At 46.4% G+C, this 26642-nt stretch overlaps 1 protein-coding gene across 17 annotated transcripts in view; it reads left to right on the forward strand.

The window, feature by feature from the left end:
- The window catches only part of TECTA (tectorin alpha), an 80866-nt gene that overhangs the window by 43697 nt on the left and 10527 nt on the right, over window positions 1-26642 (forward strand). For 14 of the 17 annotated variants that reach the window (XM_089915717.1, XM_089915712.1, XM_089915713.1 and 11 more), the window contains 7 exons: window positions 5366-5927; window positions 12872-13071; window positions 17163-17546; window positions 19646-19932; window positions 21508-21788; window positions 24868-24978; window positions 26340-26542. In XM_089915717.1, coding sequence (XP_089771843.1) covers window positions 5366-5927; window positions 12872-13071; window positions 17163-17546; window positions 19646-19932; window positions 21508-21788; window positions 24868-24978; window positions 26340-26542 — 2028 coding nt within the window. Of the gene's footprint in view, window positions 1-5365; window positions 5928-12871; window positions 13072-17162; window positions 17547-19645; window positions 19933-21507; window positions 21789-24867; window positions 24984-26339; window positions 26543-26642 lie in introns of those variants that run through there. The other 3 variants (XM_089915720.1, XM_089915723.1, XM_089915724.1) reach the window with 3 other exon arrangements.

A 26642-nucleotide genomic window follows, 5' to 3' on the forward strand; every position in this document is an offset into this window, starting at 1 on the left:
TGCCTCCGTATTTTCATGGCCTTCGTCCCTCTGTGCCAAATCTCTCTCTCCTTTTAAGGACACTAGTCATTGGATTGAGGGCCCACCCTTTCCCCGCACGATCTCATCTTAATGATTACATCTGCAAAGACCCTATTTCCAAATAAGGTCACGTTCACAGGTCCTGGGGGTTAAGACTTCAATATACCTTTTGGGGGGACACAATTCAGTCTACAACAGGGAGTAATTAGAGAGTAATGGGCATGAAGGAGGAATTGATTAAAGGGGTGGGGGGACCCTTTCCAGGGCTCTTCTTTCTAGGTCACCAGATGTCCAAAATGCCCAAGTTGGGAATAGAGTGTACAGCTTTCAGATCTCTTGACAGAAAGACCAAGTTCAGGATGCTTGAAGGTTCTTTCCTTCTGGGGCCTAGGGGATAGATTTAGCATTTACTTTGAATTATTAATATGCATTACAGGATCTTCTTGTTCAATGATTTGCATTTGTTTTTCCCATGATGTTATTATTAGTCACCATCTCTCCCTGAGAGAAGAATAACGGCCGTCATAATGACAGCGCGCGGTGAAGCGCCAGGCAAAACACAGCACAGAGCCCGGGTCACTGCTGGTGCTTGCAAAAACGGAGGTGACATGGAAGTGACTCCTTGGGACACCGGGTCCCTCTGTGATTCTGACCTTTCTCGGCATTAAGCAGTACTGAGGATGTGGGGAAACCCACCAAGCCGAGGGAAATTAGAAATAAATATGCTATGTTTATACCAGCCAGGGAGTAGGGGTAGGCGGCAGAGGTGAGCCACTCCTGGGCACCGCAGAGCCCACACCTCAGCCGTCCACAGCCCGAGCTCCACAGAGACGGCCTCTCTCCTCCATCTCCCTCAGGCTTCTGCACAGCCGGGTCCTGCATGGTCCAGGCCGAGGTGAAGGCTCTCAGGACCTTCCAGAGCTGGTGTTTTTATCACTGACTGCCTACCCCGTGGCCATGAGAGAAGAGGGAAGCTTTGGGCATCACTCTGGCTCAGTTGCATCTGATGGGCTTGCATTGACAGGCTGTTCTGTGCCAAGCCCTTCGGGTAGAAACGTGAGTCAGACACGGCTTCTGTCCTAAGGGAACTCAGGGTCTAGTGGGAGAGACAGACGTGTTTGCAGGGAACGTCAGCGTGATATGAAGTTCCAGAAAAATGTGACGTGCAGTGGGGAAGGGGGGTGTGTCATGAGAGAACAGGTTGCCTGAGCCGCCTGGGGGGATGGAGGGAAGGCTTCTGCAAGAGATGATCCAGACCTGAGCCCTGAAGGCATCCACTGGCCAGGCCGTGAAAGAGGCAAAGGGCGTCCTAGGACAAGGAAACGTCAGTGGAGATCCAGGGCGGGGGTGTGAAGGGGACCTCAGAACAGCTGAAGAACAGCTGTAGCAGCAATCAAAGCCAGTTGTTTAAAGGAAAGCTCGCTACTGAAAAGCGAATATGTTGCCTTATTTCCAATACTTCAGTATTAGAAACACATTTCCCCCACTCATCCCCATGCCCTGCTCTCTTCCTCCTCTGCGCCGGCCTCTTCCATCCATCCTTATCCACCCCTCCCTTCCTCTGCCTCTCTCTTTCCCTCCGTTTCACAGGGACAGACAGGGCAGTGATGTAGGGGTGGAGGTCGCATTCCTGGGGCCTGAGAGACAGGGAGAAGCTGGGCAGGCCTGTCTGCGTTGAGGCCTTCCTTTCCCAGGTGCTCCTGGGCAGTGACAGGACTCGAAGGCCTTGAGCTGTAATCCAGGCACATGGCCTCTCCAAGGTATCGCCCCCTCCTTGACACCCAGTAGCCAGGAATAGAGAATGCGTAGAAACTCAGGAGGAAAAGCCAGCCAGCACGCGTGAGCCCTTGGGTGCTCAGCCTTTAGTTTATTCGTGCGAGTTGTCAAGGCTCGTGGGAGTCCCCACGGCCTCTGCTTCCCTCGGTGACTTTGCACACCTGTGCTCTCTGTCTCTGGGCCTCCCAGGTGAGAAAGTTATGCTCACCAGGCACGATCTCCCTCTTCCTCTTCCCCCCTCCATGCTGTCTCTGAAATGACCCATCACCACGCCCTCTTCACCTCCTGTCCTCTTTCCAGAGAACGAATTATCTCTTCCCCTCTCCATGGCCACTCTCCACCTACACCATCTCTTTTTGGCCCTCTCAGGCTCTTGCCTGTCTCTCATCTCCTCCCCCTCCTGTGTCTTGGGCTTTTCTTTTCAACCCATAAACATATTCATTCTAAGATAAACCTTGACCCCGATTCAATCCAATCCCTCTTCTAACCAATCCCTCTCCTCCCCTTTCCTACCAAACTCCCGGAGAGAGACATCTCTGCTTCCATATCCCCTGTTTGCCGTTTAACCTCTGCGACCTAGCCTCTGGTATCATCACGCTACTGAAGTTCTCTTACTAAGATCACTGGCGACTTCTTCTTTGAAAAATGAATGAATCTTTTTCAGGCTTGATTTCATGGGACGTTACAGACGAGGCCCTCCGTGGTCCAGGCCCTCCCCGCCTCTCCATCTTCATCTCCCATCATCCCCGAGGTCACATTTTATGCTCCAGCGTCATTCAATTGCTGTAATTCCTCATATTTATTAGGCATTTCCCCTCCTCTTGGCCTCAGCTCAGGCTACACCCTTTTCTTGGGACTCCCTTTTCTTCACTCTCATTCCATTTTTTGTTGTTGTTTTGTTTTGTTTTTAATTTTTATTGAAATATAGTTGATTTACAATGTTGTGTTAGTTTCAGGGGTACAGTAAAGTGATTCAGTTATACATACATATATGTGCGTGTGTGTGTGTACATGTATATATACATACACACATATATATATAGTCTTTTTTTACATTTTCCCTTCCATTATAGGTTATTACAAGATATTGAGTAGAGTTTCCTGTGCTGTACAGTAGGTTCTTGTTGGTTGTCTATTTTATATATAGTAGTGTTTATATTTTTTTAAATCTTTATTGGGGTATAGTCGCTTTACAATGGTGTGTTAGTTTCTGCTGTACAGCAAAGTGGATCAGTTATACATATACAGATATCCACTCTTGTTTAGATTCTTTTGCCGTATAGACCATTCCAGAGTATTGAGTAGAGTTCCCCGTGCTCTACAGCAGGTCCTTATTAGTTATCTAGTAGTGGGTATATTTGATTCCCAAGCCCCAAATTTATCTTGACTGGACAACATCACTCAGCCTTCAGGACCGGATGTGGGCACCATCCTCTGCGGGCATCCCTGATTCTGTCCCCAGGCTGAGTCTGGTGCCTGTGCATCTATTTATCTCTATCGTTGCTTTCATCAGATGATGTTATTATTACCTGTTTATGTACTTGTCTCTGCCACATGCCTGTGAGCTCCTAGGGAAAGAGCCCTATGCTTTATTCCAGCGTTTAGCACGGTGCTTGGTGCACAGTAGTGCCAAACTGATGGCTCCTGGATGAATGAGTGAATTCTGCCTGGACCAATATTCATAGGCAAGGAGATCGCTGAGTTGAAATTTGAAGGGTGAAAATTGCCCCAGAAAAAGAGAGGATGGGGGAAGGACACCATTGCTGTCTTAGGTTGGTTCCCTAGAGGCAGAGTCTGAGGTGGGGATTCCTGAAAGTGAGGGAAGAACCAAGGGCAGAGAGCTCAGCGTGGATGTGGTCTAAGTTGGCCATCAGCCTGGGCCACCGGGAGCTCTGGTGCATGACCTGCACACAGAGTTGGTCCCCCGTGTTGGTCAGTCATTGGCCGAGGGCTGCCCTTAGGGTGGGGGTGGGGCTGGATGGGGGTGTCATAACCTCCTGGGCCAAGGGCCCCCCTTTTGGCCAAGGCCAGCTGCGAGTTATCGTTAACTCACAATCACAACTGCTAAGGATGGACACAGAAGGCACCACCACACTCGCAGCAAAGGAAATGGCACGTGGAATGGGGCAGCTCGGTCCATCTGGGGAGCAGCAAAGTGCTGGGTATGGCTGGGGTGGAGGAAGTGAGTGGGTTGGGCGCGAGAGGCAGGGGCCAGCTCCTGGAGAGCCCTGTACCATGTGCTAAGCATACCCCACATTTTATTCAAGCTATGCAGGGGGTTTTAAGTATTAATTAATTGCTTACAATTGCATTAAAAAATATTGGAGAGGCAGTGGTGAGTGGCTGGAGGAGGGGGGCAGTACCGGGGTAGGGAGACCAGTCGGGGGCATATTCAAGAGTCAAGGTGGAGGGTGATGCGAGTCTGAACTAAGGTGGTAGCAGTGGGGCTGGGGGCAGGGGTGTCAGATGGGAGAGAGATTAAGGAGGTCAGGAGGGGGGTTCTTTCCTGGCAGGGAGCAATCTACGACCACCACCCTGTGGGCAGCCACCTTCTTCTTTCAGGAGGAAGCCCAGCTCTCCTCTTAGCCCTCACAACAGTCTGTTTTCCATCAAGCACTCACCCAGCCAAGGGCTGCAGGATTTGGCTCACCTGCATCAAAATGGTTCAAGGGCCGTGCAGTTCCGGAGTTTGACTTAAGGGATTTCCTTGTTTTCTGAATTTAAAATCTGCGGGAGGAAACATGCATCCAGTGCCCTCTCCATTGTGCTGGGCGCCCAGCAGGGGGTGAGGGGAAGGTGGCTGTATAGATCAATAAAGTGTGGTCCCTGCCCTCAGATTGCTCCTAACCGTGTAGTGGAGACAGAGGTGTAGACAACCAGCTGTAATATAAGACAGATGCGATGTGTGCTTCAGTAGCAGGGTACACGTGCTTGATCTTGGCCAGAGGTGCAGGAGAACATGAGAGAAGTATAAGTAACATGTTCTGGTTGCCCAGACGAGGGAGTGATTCTTCCTGACCACCAGCTCCGAAAATCCTGCCTTATAGAAGAGCCGACATTTGAGCAGGGTCTGGGGGATGAGAAGGATATTGGCAGGTAAAGAACGGCATCCTAGGCAGAGGCACCAGCAAAATCAAGTCATTCCTCAGGAAAAAGAAAATCCTAGAGGAATTAATAAATTGGGGCTTGTCTAAGAGAAATCCACAGTAAAGCTGGAAATAGAAACACAAGAGTTTTAGGTTTGGGTATTTTAGTCTAAACTTTAACTGAATTCTTATTACCCTCTCATTACCTTGGAGAAAACAGTTTGAACTCCTGGAGGGAATAATGCTATAAACAGAAGGCACTGAAATAAATAGGTATATTCATGTACAAAGGATAGTCATTTAAGTCTGTTCAAATCCTAATAATAATAGTTGAGGGAGAGAAACAACACTAAATGCAAAGATTTCATTCAACCTGCTCCAAACCCCCGTGGGGCTGCCTCTCAGAGGCTAATCATTAGAAGAGCGGGGCGGGGCTGCCTGGGCCACCTGTATTGTCTGTGCCCACCCTCTTGCTCTTGCAGGTCAACAATGAACGGCTCTATCTGCCCCTGAAGTTGGGACAAGGGAAGATAAACATCTTTTCCTTTGGCTTCCATGTGGTGGTGGAAACTGACTTTGGCCTGAAGGTTGTGTATGATTGGAAGACCTTCCTGTCCATCACGGTCCCTCGGGGCATGCAGAACATCACCTACGGCCTGTGTGGCCGCTATAACGGCAACCCCGAAGACGACCTGGAGATGCCCATGGGTCTGCTGGCCTCCAGCGTCAATGAGTTTGGACAGAGCTGGGTGAAGAGGGACACCTTCTGCCAGGTTGGCTGTGGCGACCGCTGCCCTTCCTGTGCCAAAGTGGAAGGTTTCTCCAAAGTGCAGCAGCTCTGCAGCCTGATCCCCAACCAGAACTCAGGCTTCACCAAGTGTCACAGCAAGGTCAACCCCGCTTTCTTCTACAAGAACTGCCTGTTTGACTCTTGCATCGATGGCGGCGCCGTGCAGACCGCCTGCAGCTGGCTGCAGAACTACGCCAGCACGTGCCAGACGCAGGGGATCGCAGTGACCGGCTGGAGGAACTACACGTCCTGCTGTGAGTCCTTCCCGTTGTCTCTCCTTCCATCTTGATTGGTGTGGGCAGGCCGGTCATCCAGTACAAGTCAGAGCAAACTGAGTGGGGCAATTTCAGGAAATGCACTTTGGAATTGAGTTTGTTACCTGAAACAAGAGATTGAACCGCCTGGAGCCTCCGTTTTCTTATCTATAAAGTGGGGTTAATACCGCTTATTCCCTGTATTCCTCTGAGGACGAAATAAGATCACATACATAAAGCACAGAGCAGCACACATGGCATTTGGGCTCAGCAAGGGCACAATAAGATTCTAACAAAGGACGAATCGAGGGAAGAGTGAGTTAGTAGATTGCTTAGTTTGTTCTAGAACCTCATGGACCCATCATTAAGTGTACTGATAATTTATACACTTTCTCTTAGTGTGTTTTTCTATTTGATTCATATATGTCATATATCCGTCTCTGCGTTGATGAAATATAGCAGAATGTTAAAAGCATTGGAAAAAGAATTAGATACACCTAAAATTAACATTAATATTGCACATCAACTACATGTCAATGAAAAACAAGAAAAAGAACTAGAGCTCCTGGATTCTAGCCTTGCTCTGTCCTTAAGGATCGGTGTGACTTTGAAGCATTTCACTTTTCCTCTCTGGTCCTTAGTTTCCCCCTGATAATGCTCTGCCTACACTCTTTATGCTACAGAAACGTCAGGAGGATCAAACTGGGTAACTGAAAGCCTAGCACACTCCATGCATGTTAAGTGGTATCGTTAACATTCGTGGCTCGCTTTGAGCCAAGCCCAGTGCTACACACTTTGTCAACATTTGTTCCTCCATAACCCAATTAGGGAGAAGCTGAGACTCAGAGGAGTTAAGTAATTTGCCTAAGGTCCTACTATCTCAGTGGCAGAGTCAGGGTTTGACCTTCCAGCCCCAAAGCTCCTGCCCTCAACTCATACACTTCACAGTGGAATAATTTGTCTGCATTTAGCACATCACAATAGGAAAAGATGGGGAAGAGAAACCAGTATTGGTCTTCGGCCAATCTGCCTTGGTCTATTTTCCCATCTCAATCTCATTAGCTATAGCAAATTTCTTTTAGGCCTAACTGTGTGAAAAAGGCTACACATGGATGCTGAATGCAAAGAGCTCTAAATAAATGATCCAGCAGGGGTCCCGGAGAGTAAGCTCCCTTTTCATCCTGGCAAAGGGAGATTTGGATAAAAAACCAGAAACAGTGTTGTCGTTTAATGCTCACACAGTTCATGTACATCCCACATAACTGGATTCATGTAGATTGGGAGGACAGGGTGGGAGGAAGTGGGGGCGGGGGGAAAGATGCCATTTCAGCCGTGCTCAGTCCCTGGGTGAGGGGCTGGGGGGAGCGATGCCAGTAGGAGTGACTGTCCAGACTAATTGGCCTCTGGTGACTTTAGAAAAATAAATATGCCTATAAAAACGTCAGGGTCTGGATAAATCTCTAGAGCTACTCTGGATTCACTGGGGTGAGCTCAGTGGGGCGAGAGAGCTTGCCTTCCTCTAAATCAGCACACCAGGCTGTACACACAGGGGCCTAAAGATGGTGCAGGACGGGGAGACAGTTTGAGGAAGGAGACACTGCCTGCTGCCTCTTGAGACCTGCTACAGGGCGTTCCCTCTTTTCCTGTGGCCATGCCATGGCGACTGCACTGCTGTGTGGCGTGGCTGGGATGGGGAGCGAGGGGTAGTGTATGCCCACATCCATTGCTTCCAGCTGCAATGGGCAGGGAGACCGTAGGGAAGAACTGTTTTTAGAGGAGGCTAATTCCAGGAAGTCTCACCTTAATTTATGGATATCAATTTTTGTCACTCACAGGAAAGAAAAGGAAGCAAGTTCGTAAGCCCTTATGACCTTACCTTTGAGGAGGAAGGTCCCCTACTTCTATGCAGCTTGGACTCACGGGGCTGAAACTGGTGCAGGATGGGGAAACAGTTTGGGAAACGGATACCCTTCATAATGCATATGAAAACTATTTTTCTTGTCCGTCTGTCCCCTCCACCAGCAACTTTTCCTCTCCCCTCCTCAAAGTTCTGTCCAGACATCGGTTGCCTACTCTATACACCGTCACAGGGAGTTCCATCCAAGGCACTCAGAGCAGAGTCTGTCCTGCCTCACCCTTGGCCACGGGCCCCATCCGGGCCTAGATAGCTGCCTGCCAGCAAGGCCCAGGCCAAGCGTCCTTACCACGAGAGGGATAGACCTTCCCCCACCTTGGCATTTCAGGACAGGGGCCAAGATCCAAAAGAGAGCTCCTGAAGAGGTGGTGGTGGTGACTGGCAAAAAGAAAAGCTAAAATAAGAGAAAGAAATTATACTTTAAAGACGGCGTGTGGGTGGAGATTGGGGGGGCGGACACAGTTGGAGACAGCTTAGTTTTCCATTTTGAATTTCAGAACAGAGAAAAGCCGTGGGAGATGGAGTCCTAACTCAGCCAATTCAATCTGAGAGATCAGTGAACACAGGCTGCCTTGAATACAGTTGTTTGTAACCATATCTGACATGACGTTAATCTCTGAGAAGCAAGGGCAGAACAGCATCCCTCTGCCCACCCCCCGCTTCTACTAAGAATTAATCCATTTCAACACTCACATGTTGAGATATGAGAATGGTGTTTTCAGGAGAAAAAGGATTAAACCAGAACTGCCCGTTAAATGTACGCTTTATTGGTAACAAGGTAGAATGCTGTTGTTTTTCAGTGATATTGGCTGTTCCTATCAATGGGATAATTTATTACTCAATTACCTTCTTTGCAAATGCATTGGAAAACTCCTTCACCCAAGTTGAACAAACAGACTTGGGGTGGGGGGAGGGGGCGGGAAAGGGAGGCCGATTGTCTTAATTACTAACCCATCCTTAAAATTCTTTCAGCTGAATTTGTCATTCTTTCAATCCCTTAATGGGGGACTTAAAGTAGAGCACTGGATGGTGAGGGTACGGTAAGAGAAGCAAATAGCAAATGCACAGCAGGTATTTAGCTCCGCCCGCGTGCCAGGCACTATTCTGAGTGCGATATGAGTCCTCACTCATTGACTCCTGTAACTTTACAGCAACCCTGTAAAGTAGGCACCATTAATAGTCCCATTTTCTAGAGGGAGAAACTGAAGCTCGGAGTGATTCAGTGACTTTCCCAAGGCAAGTGGCTCGGGTAAGTTGGAAAGTGCCTCCAGAGACAGTGCTCTCCCCCTGTGCAGTACTGCTTCTCTTACCCTGGTCAGGCCAGGAGGCCCTGAGGAGCTGGGGAGCCCGCAGGTACTGCAGAGGGTGTACAGCTCTGTAGGATCAGGTCTGTGAAGGCATGTACCAACCTCAGTGGGCCATCGTGAGAATTAACTGTGATGATGTCTCATAAACCAGGCCACCTGGTGCCTGACATCTGGTACGTGGTCAGCCAAGTTTGAGTATCATTATCATTTTCTCTTTTATCAGAGGCAGCTTTGGCTACTTCAGAGTCCTGGGTCCAAAGTCTGGTAATTAGGGGGTTTCTTATATATTTCTCTGCAAACTCAATAAATTCTAGTGGAACAACTTTTAAAAATTCCTATTACTATTACTACAACTGCTCCTACTATTAATAACAGAAGCTTTCATTGAAGTACCAGGCACTGTACCAGAAGCTTTGCAAAATCACACTTCATTTTATCTTTACTACTTATTATCCCCATTTTACAGATGAGGAAGCAGAGGTTTAGTGAGAGTAAGTAACCTGCCCAAGGTGACACTGCTAGTTAGTTGCAAAGCCAGGGCTCAAACAAGGTCAATTCTATTGCACTGCTGCATTGCTCCTCAGAGGGACCCACACATCCTACCCACCTTGGGCACAAAGGCTACATCAGTCCACTGGCCACAGCAAGAGACACGTTCGTGACCGTGATAGAAATCCAGGTGTAGAGACGTCACCACTCTCAGCTCTTAGTACTTCATTTGGGTGGAGAAAATCAGAATTAGGAATTTGGAAGTTTGTTTTCAAGAATCAAATATTTATTAACCACCTGTCATGTTCTCAGCACTATTCTGAGGGCCCTGGAAGAACCAGAAGTGTAAAATAATGAGTTTATTGTCTAGTTGGAGAAATAGGACCAGCATACTTGAAACAACAGTGGACATCTCTAAATCGATAGTATATCTTCCCAGATATTAAAATGTATTGTAGAGTTTCAGTAATTAAAACAAGTCAATACTGGCACATTCCCAGAAAGACCAACCAGTGGACCGATGAGAAAGTCCAGAAACAGGCTCAAACACTAAAGAGAAAAGTATATAGTAAAGCTGGCATTTCAGATCACTGGGGGGAAATGTACTATTCAACAAGGGACAAACTAGCAGGCAGAAAACTATTTAAACACTTCCTTCATTTCCTCAATCAAAAATAAAGTCTGGGGGTGTAGTGGTGGGATGAATTGGGAGATTGGGATTGACATGTATGCACTGATATGTATAAAATAGATAACTGATAAGAACCTGCTGTATAAAAATTAATTAATTAAATTAAAAAGAAAAGAGAATGAAAAAAAAATAAAGTCCAGACAGAACCAAGATTAAACATAGAAATTTAAGTTATAAAACTACTAGAAGAAAAACAAAGGAGTCTTTTTGGTAATCTTGCAGTAGAGAGGGACTTTCTAAGCAAAATGACCAAAGCCATAAGGGAAAACCTGATAAATTTGATTACTTTAAATTTTTAAATTTCTACGTGGCAAAAACATCAAAGCCACAAACATACCAAAAAAAAAAAAAAAAGAAGAAGCAAAGTCAAAAGACAAATGATAAATATTTTTAACACATGACAGACAAAAGTCTATTTTTAATTTATAAAGAGCTTTTACAATTCAATAAGAAAAAAATTCAACCAACACAAATGTTGCAACACAAAATGTGCAAAGGATGTGAAAAGGCAGTTCGCAGGAAAGACATACAAATGGATTACAAACAAATGAAAAGACAGTCAACCTCACAAAGAATGCACATGAAATAAGGACATAGCAGATATGGCATTAAAATTGTTTTATTGTGGTAATACAGACATAAAATTTACTATCTTAACCATTTCTAAGTGTACAGTTCAGTGGCATTAAATACATTCATATTGCTGTGCAACCATCACCACCATCCATCTCCAGAACTCTTTTCATCTTGCAAAACTGAAACTCTGTACCCACTAAATAATAACTCTCCATTCCATAACATTCCAATAATTCTCCGCACCCCACACCACCCCACACCACCCCAGCCCCTGGCAACCAATGTTCTACTTTCTGCCTTTGTGAACTTAACTACTTTAGATACCTTGGAGAAGTGGAATCATACAGTATTTGTCTTTTTTTTTTTTTAATTTATTTTTGGCTGCATTGGGTCTCCATTGCTGTGCGTGGGCTTTCTCTAGTTGCGGCGAGCGGGGGCTAGTCTTTGTTGCCGTGAGTGGGCTTCCTGTTGCGGTGGCTTCTTTTTGTTGCGGAGCACAGGCTGTAGGCACGCGGGCTCAGTAGTTGTGGTGCATGGGCTTAGTTGCTCCGCGGCATGTGGGATCTTCCCAGACCAGGGCTCGAACGCATGTCCCCTGCACTGGCAGGCGGATTCTTAACCACTGAGACACCAGGGAAGTCCCCCAGTATTTGTCTTTTTGTGGGTGCTTTATTTCACTTAGCATAACGTCCTCAAGGTTCATCCTTGTAGTATACTGCAGACTTTCCTTCCTTTTTAAGGCTGAATAATTCCACTGTATATAGACATTTTGCTCATCCATTCATCCATTGATGGACACTTGGATTGCTTCCATGGTTTAGCTATTGTGAATAATGCTGCTATGACAACGTGTATAAATATCTCTTTGAAATACTTCTCTCAAATCTTTTGAGTATATACCCAGGAGTGGAATTGACAATAAGTTCGTTTGTACCATTTTTTTAGATTCCACGTATAAGCGATACCATATGATATTTGTCTTTCTCTGTCTGACTTACTTCACTCAGTATGACAATCTCTAGGTCCATCCATGTCACTGCAAATGGCATTATTAGTTTCCGTAAAACTTTTAAGCAAACCTATCTTTAATGATTGGCTAACACTTACTGAACACTTAGTTGCTTGGCACTGTTGTAAGTACACAGACTCACTCATTCCCTCCCAATGAGCCATGAAGTGGTGCTGTGGGTATCTGTGTTGTACAGATAAGGAACTGAGGCCCAGAGAGATTAAGTAATGGCTCCAGTCTCTTACAGCTTGGCTCCAGAGCCCACGCTCTTCACCAGGACCCCAACTGCCTTCCAGAAAAGCATCTACATGCATTTGAAAACCACAGAACATAGCTGACATGGGTCGGTCTGTATACACAGGCACACACACAGTGCACGTTTGCCTTCTCAGAAATCAAGAGGCTCAGGGGCCTACCGTTTATAAACTACTGTCTTAGAAAAAGGTCCTGGAAGTTCTGAGTTGGTATTGGTATAAGAGTAAGGAGTTCTGCAGATAAGTTGGGACTCCACCTGGGGCTTGAAGAATGCAGGATTCAGATAGGCTGGGAGGATGAAGCAGGGGTTGGGGAAGGGAGATCAACACACCTGGGGACCTAAAGGCAGGAGTGAATATGGGGCACCCCCGGGGGGCCATCCAGTGACTCACTGGAGTCAAGATGCATGTTGGGAGATGGGTTTAAGGCAACAGGTTCTAGAGGACCTCAGGAAACAAGGCTGAGGACAGGACAAAGATGGTGTGAGGAGTCTTGTCACCTCCATCTGCTCTTTGGTCCATTACTTCCACAGGGATAAGTCAGATAGAGGCTTTCCATAAGCAGAGAGAGTAGGAAAGAGGGAAGGTGGCAAAGCTTCCTCCCCGCCGGGCCTCCGTCTCCGCAAGTGGGTGAGCGATGGGCCAGAGGAAAGCGTTGACCGTCCTGGTGACTGTCGATCTTGACTCTCGTCTCCCGTTCCAGCCGTCACCTGCCCTCCCAACAGCCACTACGAGAGCTGCGTGAGCGTGTGCCAGCCCCGCTGCGCCGCGATCCGCCTGAAGAGCGACTGCAACCACTACTGCGTGGAGGGCTGCCAGTGCGACGCCGGCTACGTCCTCAATGGCAAGAGCTGCATCCTGCCCCACAGCTGCGGCTGCTACTCTGACGGCAAGTACTACGAGGTAGGGGTGCCCCGCCCGCCGGGTCCTCCTTGCTGGGCAGCAGATTTCTCTCCCGCTCCAAGAGGCGGGCCACGGTGGACCCATCTTCCCACTTGATTACAAAGATTGTGGTGTGGATTCGCAGGGAGGCAGAGCGGGGGGCCGAGAGGTCAAGGACAGGTCTGGTGAGGCTCTTGCGCACGGAGTACCGGATTGGGAAACATGTTTGGGTCTCACTCTCCCACCCTTCCTCGCTAGCATTTGTGTTTCTCTCTCCTCCACGCCTTTCTCTAGGCCCTTCTGATTTCTTCTCCTGTAAATCTTAGTTAGAAAGCTTCTGATGTGGCTACTGTTTGGAGATAGGATGGTGGTGAATCTGACATTTGTAGCTGTCTCAGCTAAGGACACTTTTAACTGCAAAAGATAGAGCTTGAGGCTAGCAGATGGGGCTTTCCCTCTTCTGCTTATTGCAGCTCCATTAGAGAGAGTGAGGGCTGCCATTTCTGCATGTGTCATTTGTCACTCTAGTACCGTCCCCCGAGAGTTGTGTCCTACCCTCTGCTTCTCTCTCTTTGGGGGCTTCACATAAAGCTGATGAAGATGCCCTTCTTTGAGTAAAACATATTAGCTCACAAAATCATTTACTTTTCTACCCTGTAATCTTTCTTTATGTGCTGTGATGCTAAGCTAGAAGAGATCTTTCCTGGAGAGGGTATTTAGCCCTTGGTTCTGCCTCCAGGCCATTCTCTGTTTAAAGGATATCAACACCTTACGCTGGCGAGTAGACAGTTAACAATAGCATCGATGGAATAGCTGCTATTTGCAGATCGCTGTGCTAGTGGTATCGTTGGGGATGATAAAGCATGTTCCCTGCCTTAAGGAACTTGAAAATCTATTCAGGAGAGGGGGAAAAGATGCACTTTAGGGCTTCCCTGGTGGCGCAGTGGTTGAGAGTCCGCCTGCTGATGCAGGGGACACGGGTTCGTGCCCCAGTCCGGGAAGATCCCACGTGCCGCGGAGCGGCTGGGCCCGTGAGCCATGGCCACTGAGCCTGCGCGTCCGGAGCCTGTGCTCCACAGCAGGAGAGGCCACAACAGTGAGGCCCGCGTACCGCAAAAAAAAAAAAAAAAGCACTTTAAAGAACAAGAGGACAATTATAAAATAACATATCAACAAGTGAAATATAATACCCTAGAGAACTAATCAATTTTAAGATGAAAAAGAGCCACAGCATTAAAAAAATCTAATTGAAATGTCTGAACTGGAAATAAACTAGGCAAAAAATAAATAATGCCTCCTTTCTGTAAAGATGCATTGTTCTTGTTCAAGAACAACTAAGTTGGCTTTACTTTGAGAGGAGATAAAAGAAAATCAATATGGACGTTACCTTTGGTCTCATTTTCGGTGGGAAATTTGTTTAAATGTTGTATTAGAAAGATGGGGAAAAGTAGAGTAAAATAGTAAAATTGATCAAAGAAGGCTTCTTGGTAGAGGTGAGTTTTGAAGTTAAGCTCTTAGAAATATTGATTATTTGAAAGGAAGAGGCAGACCATGTGGGAGAAAATAATAATAGATTCCGTTTTCCCACAATCTGGGAGAAGAGATAACCAGGCTCAAAACTGAAAAACACTATTATAATCTCTGCTCCCCTGTCCAGAGATTTACTGAAATGTTTCCATCTAGCAAGTGTGTCATGCACCCCTCCACAGAGATCCTGAGTGTCTGTGACATAATGGAATGAGATTCGGGTTTGATCCTAGCTGAACCAATGCTGTTGATGTGACATTGAGCAAACTGTGTCATTTCTCTGAGCTTCTGTTGCCTTATCTACAAAATATTACTAATAATACCAACTCAGTATGGTCGTTGTATAAGTAATCAATGCCAGGTGCCTTAGTACCTGGCACCTAGTAGTTCAATAATTGGTAACTGCTATTGTTTTTGTTCATTCTCTTAAGAAGCATTTTATAAATGAAAAATCCAGGTGTGTTAATGAAATGATGCGTGTAAAAGCCCTTGGAGCTCTCAGGAAGGCACGATACAGCTCTCGGCAACTATTAGCACTTATAAACATTATTATCCGCTTTTCATCAGAAAGTCAGTGGGTTTTGACAACAACATATATCTGGGAAGTAGCAAACTCACAAAACAGATAATCCACATCTACTTGCCACAATTCAAACAAGCTTGGAGGCTTGTTTATTCAACAGATTTCTTTGGAAATAAAAAGAGAACACATCTAGCCATTAGCATGTAGGGTAATCACCCAGCTGATGTTGTCAGGTCTAATTAAGGTGGAGAAAGCAGCACTGGGCCTGTCTCTTTACTGTGATGCCAGTTTCATGATCAAGTTCTCCTGTGGGATGAGTTCTTTACCCTTGATCATATCCACATACTTCAGGTTATTTTGCTCTTTCCACCCATGTAATGTCTGACTTCTTATCAGAGAGAGGCCAGACCATCCGCTCAATTTTTCTGCAAATCTGACAAGAGAAAGAAAGTCAATATTTTACAGGTCTGGAAGGAGGGAAGACTTGGTTCCAGAAACTACTTCATTTTGAGGATGAAAGAATCAGCAGTGCACTGGAATCTTGAAGTGCACCAGATTGAGAAAACTCTTCCTGGAAGATCTCACCCTCTATCTACTTACCCTTGGATCTGAGTCAGATCTGTATTTGATATCCAGGGTTTTGATAAGTCTATAGTTAAAATGGAAAATGGTGACCAGACAGTAGCATAGGCCCATCTTGTGCCATTCAAACACCTCTGGGGCTTCCCTGGTGGCTCAGTGGTTGAGAGTCCGCCTGCCGATGCAGGGGACACGGGTTCGTGCCCCAGTCCGGGAAGATCCCACATGCCGCGGAGCGGCTGGGCCCGTGAGCCATGGCCGCTGAGCCTGCGCGTCCGGAGCCTGTGCTCCGCAACGGGAGAGGCCACGACAGTGAGAGGCCCGCGTACCGCAGAAACAATAAATAAATAAACCACCTCTGGATAGCACCGTTTTAGAAAATTGAATTAATGCCCCGAGTGGCCACATCTCTATGAAGTAGTCCACTCGTTGGGACCACACTCCACTTGGACAATCACGACCAATTTCCAACAGTTCCCTGGAATTCTTGGTCTAGAACAAGTGCAAGATCAAGAGCACGAGGCCCCCAAGCAGAGTCACGTCTACAGATTGCAGAGAGTGAAAAATAATAGCTGCTACCAACTGATGATCCACTGGGTCGTAGGATTTAATATAACTTCATACAGTTCCTCACTATCTGAAAGAGGGTGAGCAGTCCTTGTCCGGTAACAACAGCAGCTATTATTTATTGAGTACCTTCTCTCAGCCGGAAAGTGTGCTTCACATGTCTCATTTAATCTTCACAACTGCCTTGCAAGACATTACTATTATCTCCAGTTTCGAGAGAGGAAACTGACACTCTGGGAGCTTGGTAGTGCCCCTCAGGGTGGCACATGTAGGGTGGCAGGGCTGGGATCAAACCCCAGGTGGCCTGATCTCAAAGCTCTCCTTCCATGGAACCTCACTGTTATCTAGGTCTCTCACTTCAGGACATAGAAATGGAGTATTTGCAACAGAGGTAAATTGGAAGCAGATTAGATACAAGGAAAACGTTTGGAACAGTGAGTATTGTGGAATGTTGAAATGGTTCATCATAAGAGTTGGTTATCGCTTTCTTTTAGCCTATTTAAGATTGAAGGGTGGGGTTTATCATTATTGAGTGAATTTAAATTTCTTCCTTGAAGTGGAGCTGGTACTTGTTAGATTAATTTCCTACCAAATATTTTTCCTCTTCACTTAGTTCCTCTGGCAGCTGCCCATTCCGGTTGGTTGGCTGTGATTAGTTCTACAATCCAGCCGTAGAGATTCCCAAATTCTTGACTGAAACCGATAAAGACTAAATTGCACATTGTTTGGCATCTGAGTTACATGCAGGGGCTGTAACGTTTGAATTGAACCAGCCTCCCTACTGCTCCTTGTTGCAAATTCCAGCCCCATTACTGATAGGCCAGCCCCGCCTGGAAAGGGTCCAGGTGGACTGGGCTCTGGGGGCCCCAACTCTGACCACAGCCTGAGTTGCATGCAAACGGCGCCTCTCTTCCAGCCCAAGCAGCTGTTCTGGAACAGCGACTGCACGCGGCGCTGCCGCTGTTTCCGGCGCAACCTGATCCAGTGCGACCCGCGCCAGTGCAAGTCAGACGAAGAGTGCGCGCTGCGCAACGGGGTGCGCGGCTGCTTCAGCACCAAGACCTCCTACTGCCTGGCGGCCGGCGGCGGCGTCTTCCGCACCTTCGACGGCGCCTTCCTCCGCTTCCCAGCCAACTGCGCCTTCGTGCTCTCCACCATCTGCCAGAAGCTCCCCGACATCTCCTTCCAGCTCATCATCAACTTCGACAAGTGGTCGTCCCCCAATCTCACCATCATTTCGCCCGTCTATTTCTACATTAACGAAGAGCAGATTCTCATCAACGACCGGCACACTGTCAAGGTGACGAGCCTGTCCTTGATTCTTAAGAAACGTACTCTGGAACGTGGGCGTGTCTAGGGGGTTGTTTGCTGTGGTTTTCCGTGAGGTTTGAGGATAACAGGCTGTTGCTTCATACGTACCATCCACCGATGACCAGATTTTAAAGAATGAAAATACAAAGATTCTATAAGCGTAAGCGTGGGCCCCATTTAGTCCTTGACTAACGATTTCCAAAGGAAATGTACAGTGTCTCAGGGCTATAAGGTCGGTGTGGGTGCCTCAGGTGTGGGTGCTATAAGGCCGGTGTGGGTACTGATAGAGCCTCAGGTGATAAAATGGTAGCTAAGTCAACTTTTACTCTGAATTAATTTCCAAAAAGCATCTCATTTGCTTTTAAGAGCCTTTAAAATTATTCTTAGCTCTGCCTACCTGTACCAAGACCCACTCTTTCGTCTATGCCATCCTTTCTAGAAACTGAGAGAAGGCAAGCGTTTGCCTATAAACACAGCTACTAAATAAAAACGGAAGGGAGATGCAAGAGGGAGGAGATATGGGGATACATGTATATGTATAGCTGATTCACTTTGTTATACAGCAGAAACTAACAAACCATTGTAGAGCAATTATACTCCAATAAAGATGTTAAACAAACAAACAAACAAAAACGGCAGGGAGGGATCGTCCCTCGCTATGAGAGCGCACCCTGATGACACACCAAGGGAAAGAAAACAAGAAGGATATGGTGGCTTTCTCTTAGGTTGGCCCTTCCCTAGGCCTGCCGCCTGGTTTCTTGTGAATCTTAGACCCGTATGTAAATAAATGTGAATCTCCAACCCACCCCCATAACTAATACACCTCTCCAACTTGCATTCCTCCCATCCCTCCATTTAAGAAGATAATCTGCTCGGAACTAGTGGTGGTGACCCCCAGCCTCTCAGCTAAACCAGGCTGTTCACAGCAGACAGACCAGAACCATGGAGTCAGCACCCCGTACCCCGGGTTGCGGTTCCAGCTAGGGAGGGCCAGGGAGAGAGCCAGCACACGCATAGGAGCATTTTTGGAATTGAGTGTTACTGTATCTGCTTTCTACCACCGGCTCAGATAATTGTGTACTGGGAGTATCTTTATTTGAAGAGTCATCAAATAGCTTAGTATCCAGCCTTAGGGGAAAGACTGGCAGTATTTTGCAGGCTTAAAAGGAAAAGTCTGGATTTTAATACTGGTTTTTAACGTCAATGAAAGCTGCTACTGTTTTTGACACTCCAATTCCTTTTGCAAATTGGCCCACATAGACACGACTGCATTGGTCCAGAATACAGCGGCAAGAAAGTGAAAAGGGACCACGTGACAGCAAAACTGACATTGTGCTGAATAAAATACCCCCAGCCACTAAAATAGTAAAGAATCATATTTTTTAAAGGCTTCTGCTTTTCTTAAGAAATGAAAGTTACTAATAACCTGGGGTGGGGAGAAGAATTTATTTTGTAAGTACAGGAAAGGCATGTTATGTTCTGTCCTAAGGGCTAAGGAAAAAAGAAACTGTTATAAAGCAAGAAAATGACAAATGGAGAAAATACTGTACCTATAGGACCTCTGGGAGGGTACCTCCTGTTTCAACATTATAAACAAGAAAACAGTTAACATAGCAATGACCCCCGGGTTCATTTTAACCGTGTTAGACCCTCTTAGCACAGGGTTGGGATTTCGTTTTCAGTAATTGGTTTATGCTAGAGAAAGTTTTATACAAAAATCCAGCCATTCGTTGTGAGTTATACTTTTCCATCATCTTTTTTTTTGTAACTCTCTGCCTCCATATTTTGCTTCTTTGGGGAGAACTGTGGACACTTAGATGAGGGAGTACTCAAATTCTAGGGCAGGGGTCAGCAAAATATGAAATTCAGCCAAATCTCCTTGCTGCCTGTTTTTGTAAATAAAGCTTTAGTGGAACACAGCCTCACTCATTTAGTTACTGTTGTCTCTGGCAGCTTTCCTGCCACGAGGACAGAGTTGGCAGAGATCATATGGGCCGCAAAGTCTAAAATATTTACTCTGGCCCTTTACAGTAAATGTTTGCCAGCCCCTGCTTGAGGGTCATATACTTTTTCTTTCTCCTTTGACAGGTGAATGGCACACAAGTGAATGTTCCGTTTATAACCGGGTTGGCAACCAAAATCTACAGCAGCGAGGGGTTCCTGGTGATCGACACCAGCCCTGACATCCAGATACACTACAATGGTTTCAACGTAATAAAAATCAGCATCAGTGAGAGGCTGCAGAACAAAGTGTGTGGCCTTTGCGGCAACTTCAACGGGGACTTAACTGATGATTACGTGACCCTGCGGGGGAGGCCTGTGGTGAGCAGCGTGGTGCTGGCCCAGAGCTGGAAAACCAACGGTATGCAGAAGAGGTGAGAACTTCCAGCCGCTAGACTCAGGGGCCCCAGTCCTCCCACGTCCATGACAGGTGTTGCTGAGGAAGGGACTTTGTACAGCATCACCCTTCCGGACTCCTACAAAGAGCTAAGCTGAAGGTCTTTGGAGTTTTCATCATACAAATAGGCACAGCAGTTTCTTGAACAGCAGAGGGAGGAACTAGGCTTAGATGATAAAAGTCTAAATTGTTGTGTCATCCAGCCCTCGGCTAAACAGAAGAGTGCTCCCAAGATTAGAATTCTGAAACCTTGGCCAGCTGCCCGACTGCAACTGGGCACCCCTGCTGGGGGGTGGAATTAAGATTTAACCCAGGAGATGAGGGCTATCCCTTGCTCCCCCGTGCTGAGACTGTGTGTCTGTGACTCTTACCAGAGGCTTGGTTTTGTGCAGGTCCAAGTTGGTGGGAATCAAGAAAGCCTTTTTAAAAGCAGAAGTCCGCGAGGGTATTATCAGGCCCCTCTCTGGCCAGCTGAAATAGAATGAGCTAAACAAGTTACTCCAAAGGTGTTTAATTTAGGGCCCTTCTGGGCTGCTGAATTATGTTAATTCCTCTCAGGATCTATAGATATGCTTCTCCTTCCTGGCATTTCTTTGCTCGTACAATGGTTCTGTCCCCTTGTGCTTTAATACACCAAACATCAGCTAAATTCCCAGATGTGAAAATGAAGCTCCAAACCCTCTGTGACCCTTCTGCAGGTGTAAACCGAAAAGTGTGCCATAAATTAAACTATCCTGTGCATTATGGGACCCAGAGCTGGAAAGAACCTTGGGCACCATCTGGTCCAGTCTCTTTTCCAGGTGAAACAGAGGCTAGAGTGGAATGATTTACGTTGAGGGGGTCCTATAAGTGGCAAAGCCAGGATTAGATTCCAGAATTCCTAATGTGATGCTTTCTCTAAAATGTCACTTCTAGGGCCCACAGTTAGAAAAATGACTACTTTGCACACTTAAGCTATTCTGGGGCTTCCAAAGGTGAGCAAGCTTCAGTTCCTCCTGAGGAATTAGGAGTCTGTTTAAGCTTCCTTTCCCTTCCTTTCTTCCTTTTTTTCTTCCTTTATAAACGATTTCAGCCTGACACCAATTTTCTTGTGATGATTTTACTTTCGGTCTCTGATAGCTAAACTGGAACTGGTTGAGAAGTTTCTGGACTTCCTTTCAAATCTTTAATTCTACCAACTGTCGTTGCTATGATTATTAATAGTGATAGTAACGATTATTATTATTGGTGGTGGTTGTTATTATATGAACACCCGTTAATAGTTATTGTATCAGTTATATCGAAGGTTCATGGTTATTATATCAATATCTACCTTTTGTCTGACACTTTGGCTACCAGTCCATCACTTTATTTTACCCTCACTTATCCCAGCGGCGTAACAATAGAAATTACCGTGACTTTCCTAAGGTCACACAGTCTGTTAGTGTTGGGATCAGCATCCCACACTAACTTCTGGGTTAGCTGAAAAGGGCACTGCCACGGTCTGCCCTTTCATCGGCCATCTTGGATGCCTCGTTTTGCTTCCTACCCTGACCAGACCTCTCGCCCCCAGCTGCAACGAGCTGCAGTTCTCCCAGTACGCGGCCATGTGTGACAACGTGCACATCCAGAAGATGCAGGGCGACGGCTACTGCCTGAAGCTCACGGACATGAAGGGCTTCTTCCAGCCCTGCTATGGGCTGCTCGACCCCCTTCCCTTCTACGAGTCCTGCTACCTGGACGGCTGCTACAACCACAAGAAGTACCAGCTGTGCGGCTCCCTGGCTGCCTATGGGGAGTCTTGCCGCTCCTTCGGGATCCTCAGCACCGAGTGGATTGAGAAAGAGAATTGCTGTAAGAGAATTATTTTATTTCTGCAGACTCTTTTCTAAGTTGAAAGCACAGCTTTGCCAGTGGCATCACTGTGTCCAGGGCCGGCTGGCTGGTCTGCATCTTGACCCATAGATCTGCTTCCAGGGTTGGAGGGTGGAGAGCTGTGTGAGCTGTAGCAGATTTCATGGGGCGCATTTTCAGTGGAGCCTGACTCCCCTCTAATTGCCTGACCAGTTATGGAATTTGGAACACCCGCTGGGGAAGGCGAGGGTCTCTGGGTTGGAGAAACACCAGTGTAGCTAGTGACTTTAAGATAGCTGGACAGAGTATAGGATTCCTGATTGATTTCAGTGCCCCAAACTCAGCTCTACTTAACATGGCTCCCTTAACATGGGTCAGAGCCCAGATCAGAAAGAGAAGGCACATGGCAAGTGGCAAGTTGAGTTGGAATTGAGCTGGCTGTATCTGCCTGGTTGCAAGGAAGCCATGGTTGGACTCATAAAGGGATTACACATATATGACTAATGAAATAAAGATCTGTAGATTCTTGCATTTTTTTTCTGTAGTAAGAAAACTATTTTGATCTGTGTTATCCATTATTCTCTTTGTTCATTTTCTTACCATGTTAATCAAATACATGGAGCAAATAAATATGTACGTAATCACACATAAATTTGTCACATCCATATATGTGTGTGCATATACATACTGATCAATCTGTCCCATGAATGCAGTATGACATTGCGGCCGACAGGATGTGTGCCTGTCCCTCGACATGCACCACCAGCCCGATGTGCATACAGGTACTGCCATGAAAACTGGCCCTGTTCACTCCAAGACTGAGCGTGCACATCAGTAAATCTGCAGACCAAACCTGAGCAAGAGTAGGGATGCACTTAATTCAGAACCTGAAAACAATGTGGTTCATTAAAATATGCATTTAGTGACTTCAGAAACTCTTAACAAGCAAATGACCGGTCTCTGTTAGCAAGCAACAGAAATAGTTTGTTTGATAACTTCAATATTTTACCCTGTTCTGTTAATAAACAATACTTTAAAAAACGTTAACTGTTTTGAACTTTAAAAATTGTCTGGATTTTTTTTTTTTAAGTATGAATTTTTGCTTTTAACCTTAAAACTTCCCTCTGAATTGGGCATGTCGTATTTGCCAAGCGGTAGGTGGACCACCATGTTTGTAAGTGAGGTTCTTTCCTTCCTGGAAGCTGTAACCTCCACACTTTCTTTCCCTTATTCTCTTGGGTGGTGTTCATATTGTGTTAATCAACCAGCACATTCATGGAGCGGCTGTTGTGTGCTTAGCACCGGTGTTAGGTGCTGAACCCACTGGGCAAGCAAAAGCGTCTTTACAAAAGGAAGCCTTTAAAAAGTAAGTGCGTTTAACTGATGCTGATGGCTTTCCTTCAGTCGTCTTTCTAGGAATTAAGACAGGCTGATGCTCCGCCATACCCGTCCTCCCACGTATAATAGTTACTTAGCAGAGGGTCGGGAGAAGGATCTGCAGCTATGGGATAGCTCAGCGGTTTTGTTTTGCTTTTGAACTCGTGAAGAGAACTTGGCCCGTGCTGGGATTGAATCATTGGTGTTTCTTCAACACTTACCATCATATGCCACGACGGTGAGGATTACTACACCTGGATAGGGAGGCAGTCTTTAAATAAAGAAGTGAGTGTCTACTAAATCCTAATCTTCTCTAAAAGGAAGTCGATAGAGATCTAATACGGAAAAATCAAGAAAAATAGCGATACTTCGAAATATGGACGTAAAAACTAGAAGAATTAAAAGATTTAAAATAGTTGTCTCAGAAGCATTAGAACTGGAAGATAAGAAGATGGGGACATGGGATTGCCATTCTTCAATACAGCATTATTTGACTTTTTACCAGTATTATTCTGATAAAAGTAAAAATTAAATGAAAACAGTTTTTGCTTACCATTTATAAACATAGAGTTAAACATCCGAAGAAACCACCAAAAGGCTTTTAAAATGACCAAGAAAAATAACAGGGAAGTGGAGAGGGCCTAGGCGAGGGACTGCTGTGTTTCACTTTAAGCTTCTCAGGACTACTTGATTTTTTTTTTTTTTTTTTGCATGGCAATTTGACAAAACTTTAAAAATTAAAATTTTCCAAGGGAACGCAATTAGAAATAACAACTGAAATATGTAAGTGAAATGTGCTTTTGTTATACTGAGTCAAATCATCAGAAAACAAACTCATACCAAAAATAAAATAAAGAACTCAAAAAAAACAAGTGAATGTCTAAAAGAAATGCTCTCAATCAGTAGTTCTCAGACTGAAATGTTGACGAGCTCACAGGTGGCCTATGGGCTCATCTGCTACGAAATATTGTTTATAATCTGTTGGTGATGACACTTCACATACATTTGTGTTTTACTTAGAGTTTTCCCCTTTTTGGTAAAACAGTACCATTACTCTAAGTCAATGCTGGTGAGTTGTGTGTAGGTAGTTTGTCTATTTTTCTAAAATTAAGTAGAAGTTTGTGGGGTAGCTGGACCATGAATCAAAAAAAAGCCTAAGAAGTCCTGGTTTGAGGGACCTCTCTGGGACCTTACTGGCCCTAAAATCTTCATTGTTGACAAGTATTTGTTGAGCATCTACTATGAGGTGGCTGGGTGCTGGGAATCTAGAGGTAAATGGCTTGGACCCTACTCTTTATACAAATATAACGATAGCAATGCATACGATTGTGGTACAGAGCAGGAAGTGCAGCAGTCTCGGGATGTCCCGGCAGTGAAACGTGTCTGTGCATTCCATCTTCCCCACTTACCTTCACCTGTGTGTGACCTTGGGTGCATTTCAGCTGTGATGCCAAGTTACAATACTTAGCTGGCAGAGCTTGTAAGGGTCGGAAGAGGTAATGCCACCAAAGCATGAAGCACGTAGCAAGGCCCCAAGTACTCGCTATCGTCATGACTTCCCGGAAGGCTGCCCTGTCTGTTGGTTTGCATCCGCCACCTGACCACACCAGGTCCACTGGGGCGGCGAGTCCAGAGTGTGACCACATGCTGCCGTGCATTGGTGTGAAAATCAAGTCGTGTTTCTGTTTGTTTTCCTTTTTAGCAGGAGTGGTTGAAGATCCCTGTCTGGGGGCGGACTGTCCCAATCGAACCTGTGAGCTGGAAAACGGAGGGGAGCTGTGTGGCTGCATGGAGCCCCCTCCCTACGGAAACAGTGAGTGACACCTGCCGCCACCCCACCCCCAGCCAGACAGGCCCCGCGGGAGACGCCCGGCAGCCATGTAGGAAGGCTTTCGGGTGGGAGCCCGCACGTCCCACACTGTGGGTTAAAAACCCAAGTAACGAAGCTTTCATGAGCATTTAAGCAGAACAAGGAAGGAACCCGACCTCTTCAGAGCAGGCTAATGTTCGTTTCCTTGTAGCTACATCCTTTTCTTCAATAAATGATAACACGCAAATTTGGACATGCATAGCATCAGCCAGCTCCATCTGAGGCCATGTTCAACATCAGAGGGATCCAAACTGATCTTTTAGACTCACAGGGAGATAAGGTGGTTTGACGAAAACATGAAAGAATCAGGATGAGAGTGCCAGGTGATGTAAGACGTGTTTAAAGCCAGCTTTATCTGGCCCGAAGCTTTTCGGTGGGTCCTGAAGAAAGCAGAAATGTTGAAGCAAACGGCAAACAACTAGGACTCCAGGTAGGAGTCCCCATAAGGTAGGAATGGCCTTGTCCCCTGGCCAAGAGCACACTCGTTTTGTCGGCTTGTGGGGGACCTGCTTTGCTTCCCAGCTCCGTGTCCTTGGCTGAACCAAGGAACTCAGAAGGCACATGCCACGTTTAGCATCATCAGAGAATGAAAGCCTGGTTGACCAGAAGGCTCCGCAGAAGGGGACCACATGTGCTGTTCAAAGGCTTCACCTAGGCAGATAAAAACGTTTCTCTCCGTTTCTTTAGTGCTTATTAGCCTGTGTTTGTGTACTCACGGAACATGTCCACTGGCACATTCCATTTCAAAAAACAAGAGCTCCGAGTGCCGGCCTGGGTACCAGCTGGGCTGTGGAGTGGCCTGACCAGGGCTGCCCTCACTGGGGGCACGTTCTTTAGCCAGGCCACAGTGAGCCAGATGCGGTATGGAGCTTACGGACAGTAGCTACCACCAAAGCGGGGCGGAAATCCTGGGTTTAGGAAGAAAAGATCAAAGACGCTTTGTATAGCATTTACACCTTTAAAAAAAGGCTCTCTGGGGACTTCCCTGGTGGTCCAGTGGTTAAGACTCCTCGCTTCCAATGCAGGGGGCGTGGGTTCGACCCCTGGTCGGGGAACTGAGATCCCACGTGCCACACGGCATGGACAAAAAAAAAAAAAAAAAAAAAAAAGGCCTTGCATTGCCCAAGTTATTGCTTTGAATGAGTTCATATACTCATTTAGTTTGATCAGAGCCTCATTAGAAATGCTGCAGCCTCTGTGTGAAGCCCATCAGTCTCTTCTAAAGAGAATGGGGTGCTTCGCCCACCCACACAGCAAGACCAACTCCCACTGACGTGCCTTTCATAATGACTGTTTCCCCACAGACTCCCACGACATCATTGACGCAGAGGTGACCTGCAAGGCTGCCCAGATGGAAGTGTCCATATCTAAGTGCAAACTCTTCCAGCTCGGCTTCGAGAGGGAGGGTGTGCGGATCAATGACAGGCAGTGCACCGGCATTGAGGGAGAGGACTTTATCTCCTTTCAGATCAACAACACCAAAGGGAACTGTGGAAACATTGTGCAGGTGAGGAACGAGGGCAGGAAAGAGCACCTGGCTGAGGTGGTGACAGCTCCAGGTGTTTGCACATTGATTGTTCTTAAGCCAACTTCAGGGGTTCGACTTA

This window comes from Delphinapterus leucas, chromosome 7 (genome assembly GCF_059928025.1).
Source record: "Delphinapterus leucas isolate spDelLeu-1000000601 "Yukka" chromosome 7, BTC_Dleu_Yukka2, whole genome shotgun sequence".
In the NCBI taxonomy this organism is placed as follows: Eukaryota; Metazoa; Chordata; class Mammalia; order Artiodactyla; family Monodontidae; genus Delphinapterus; species Delphinapterus leucas.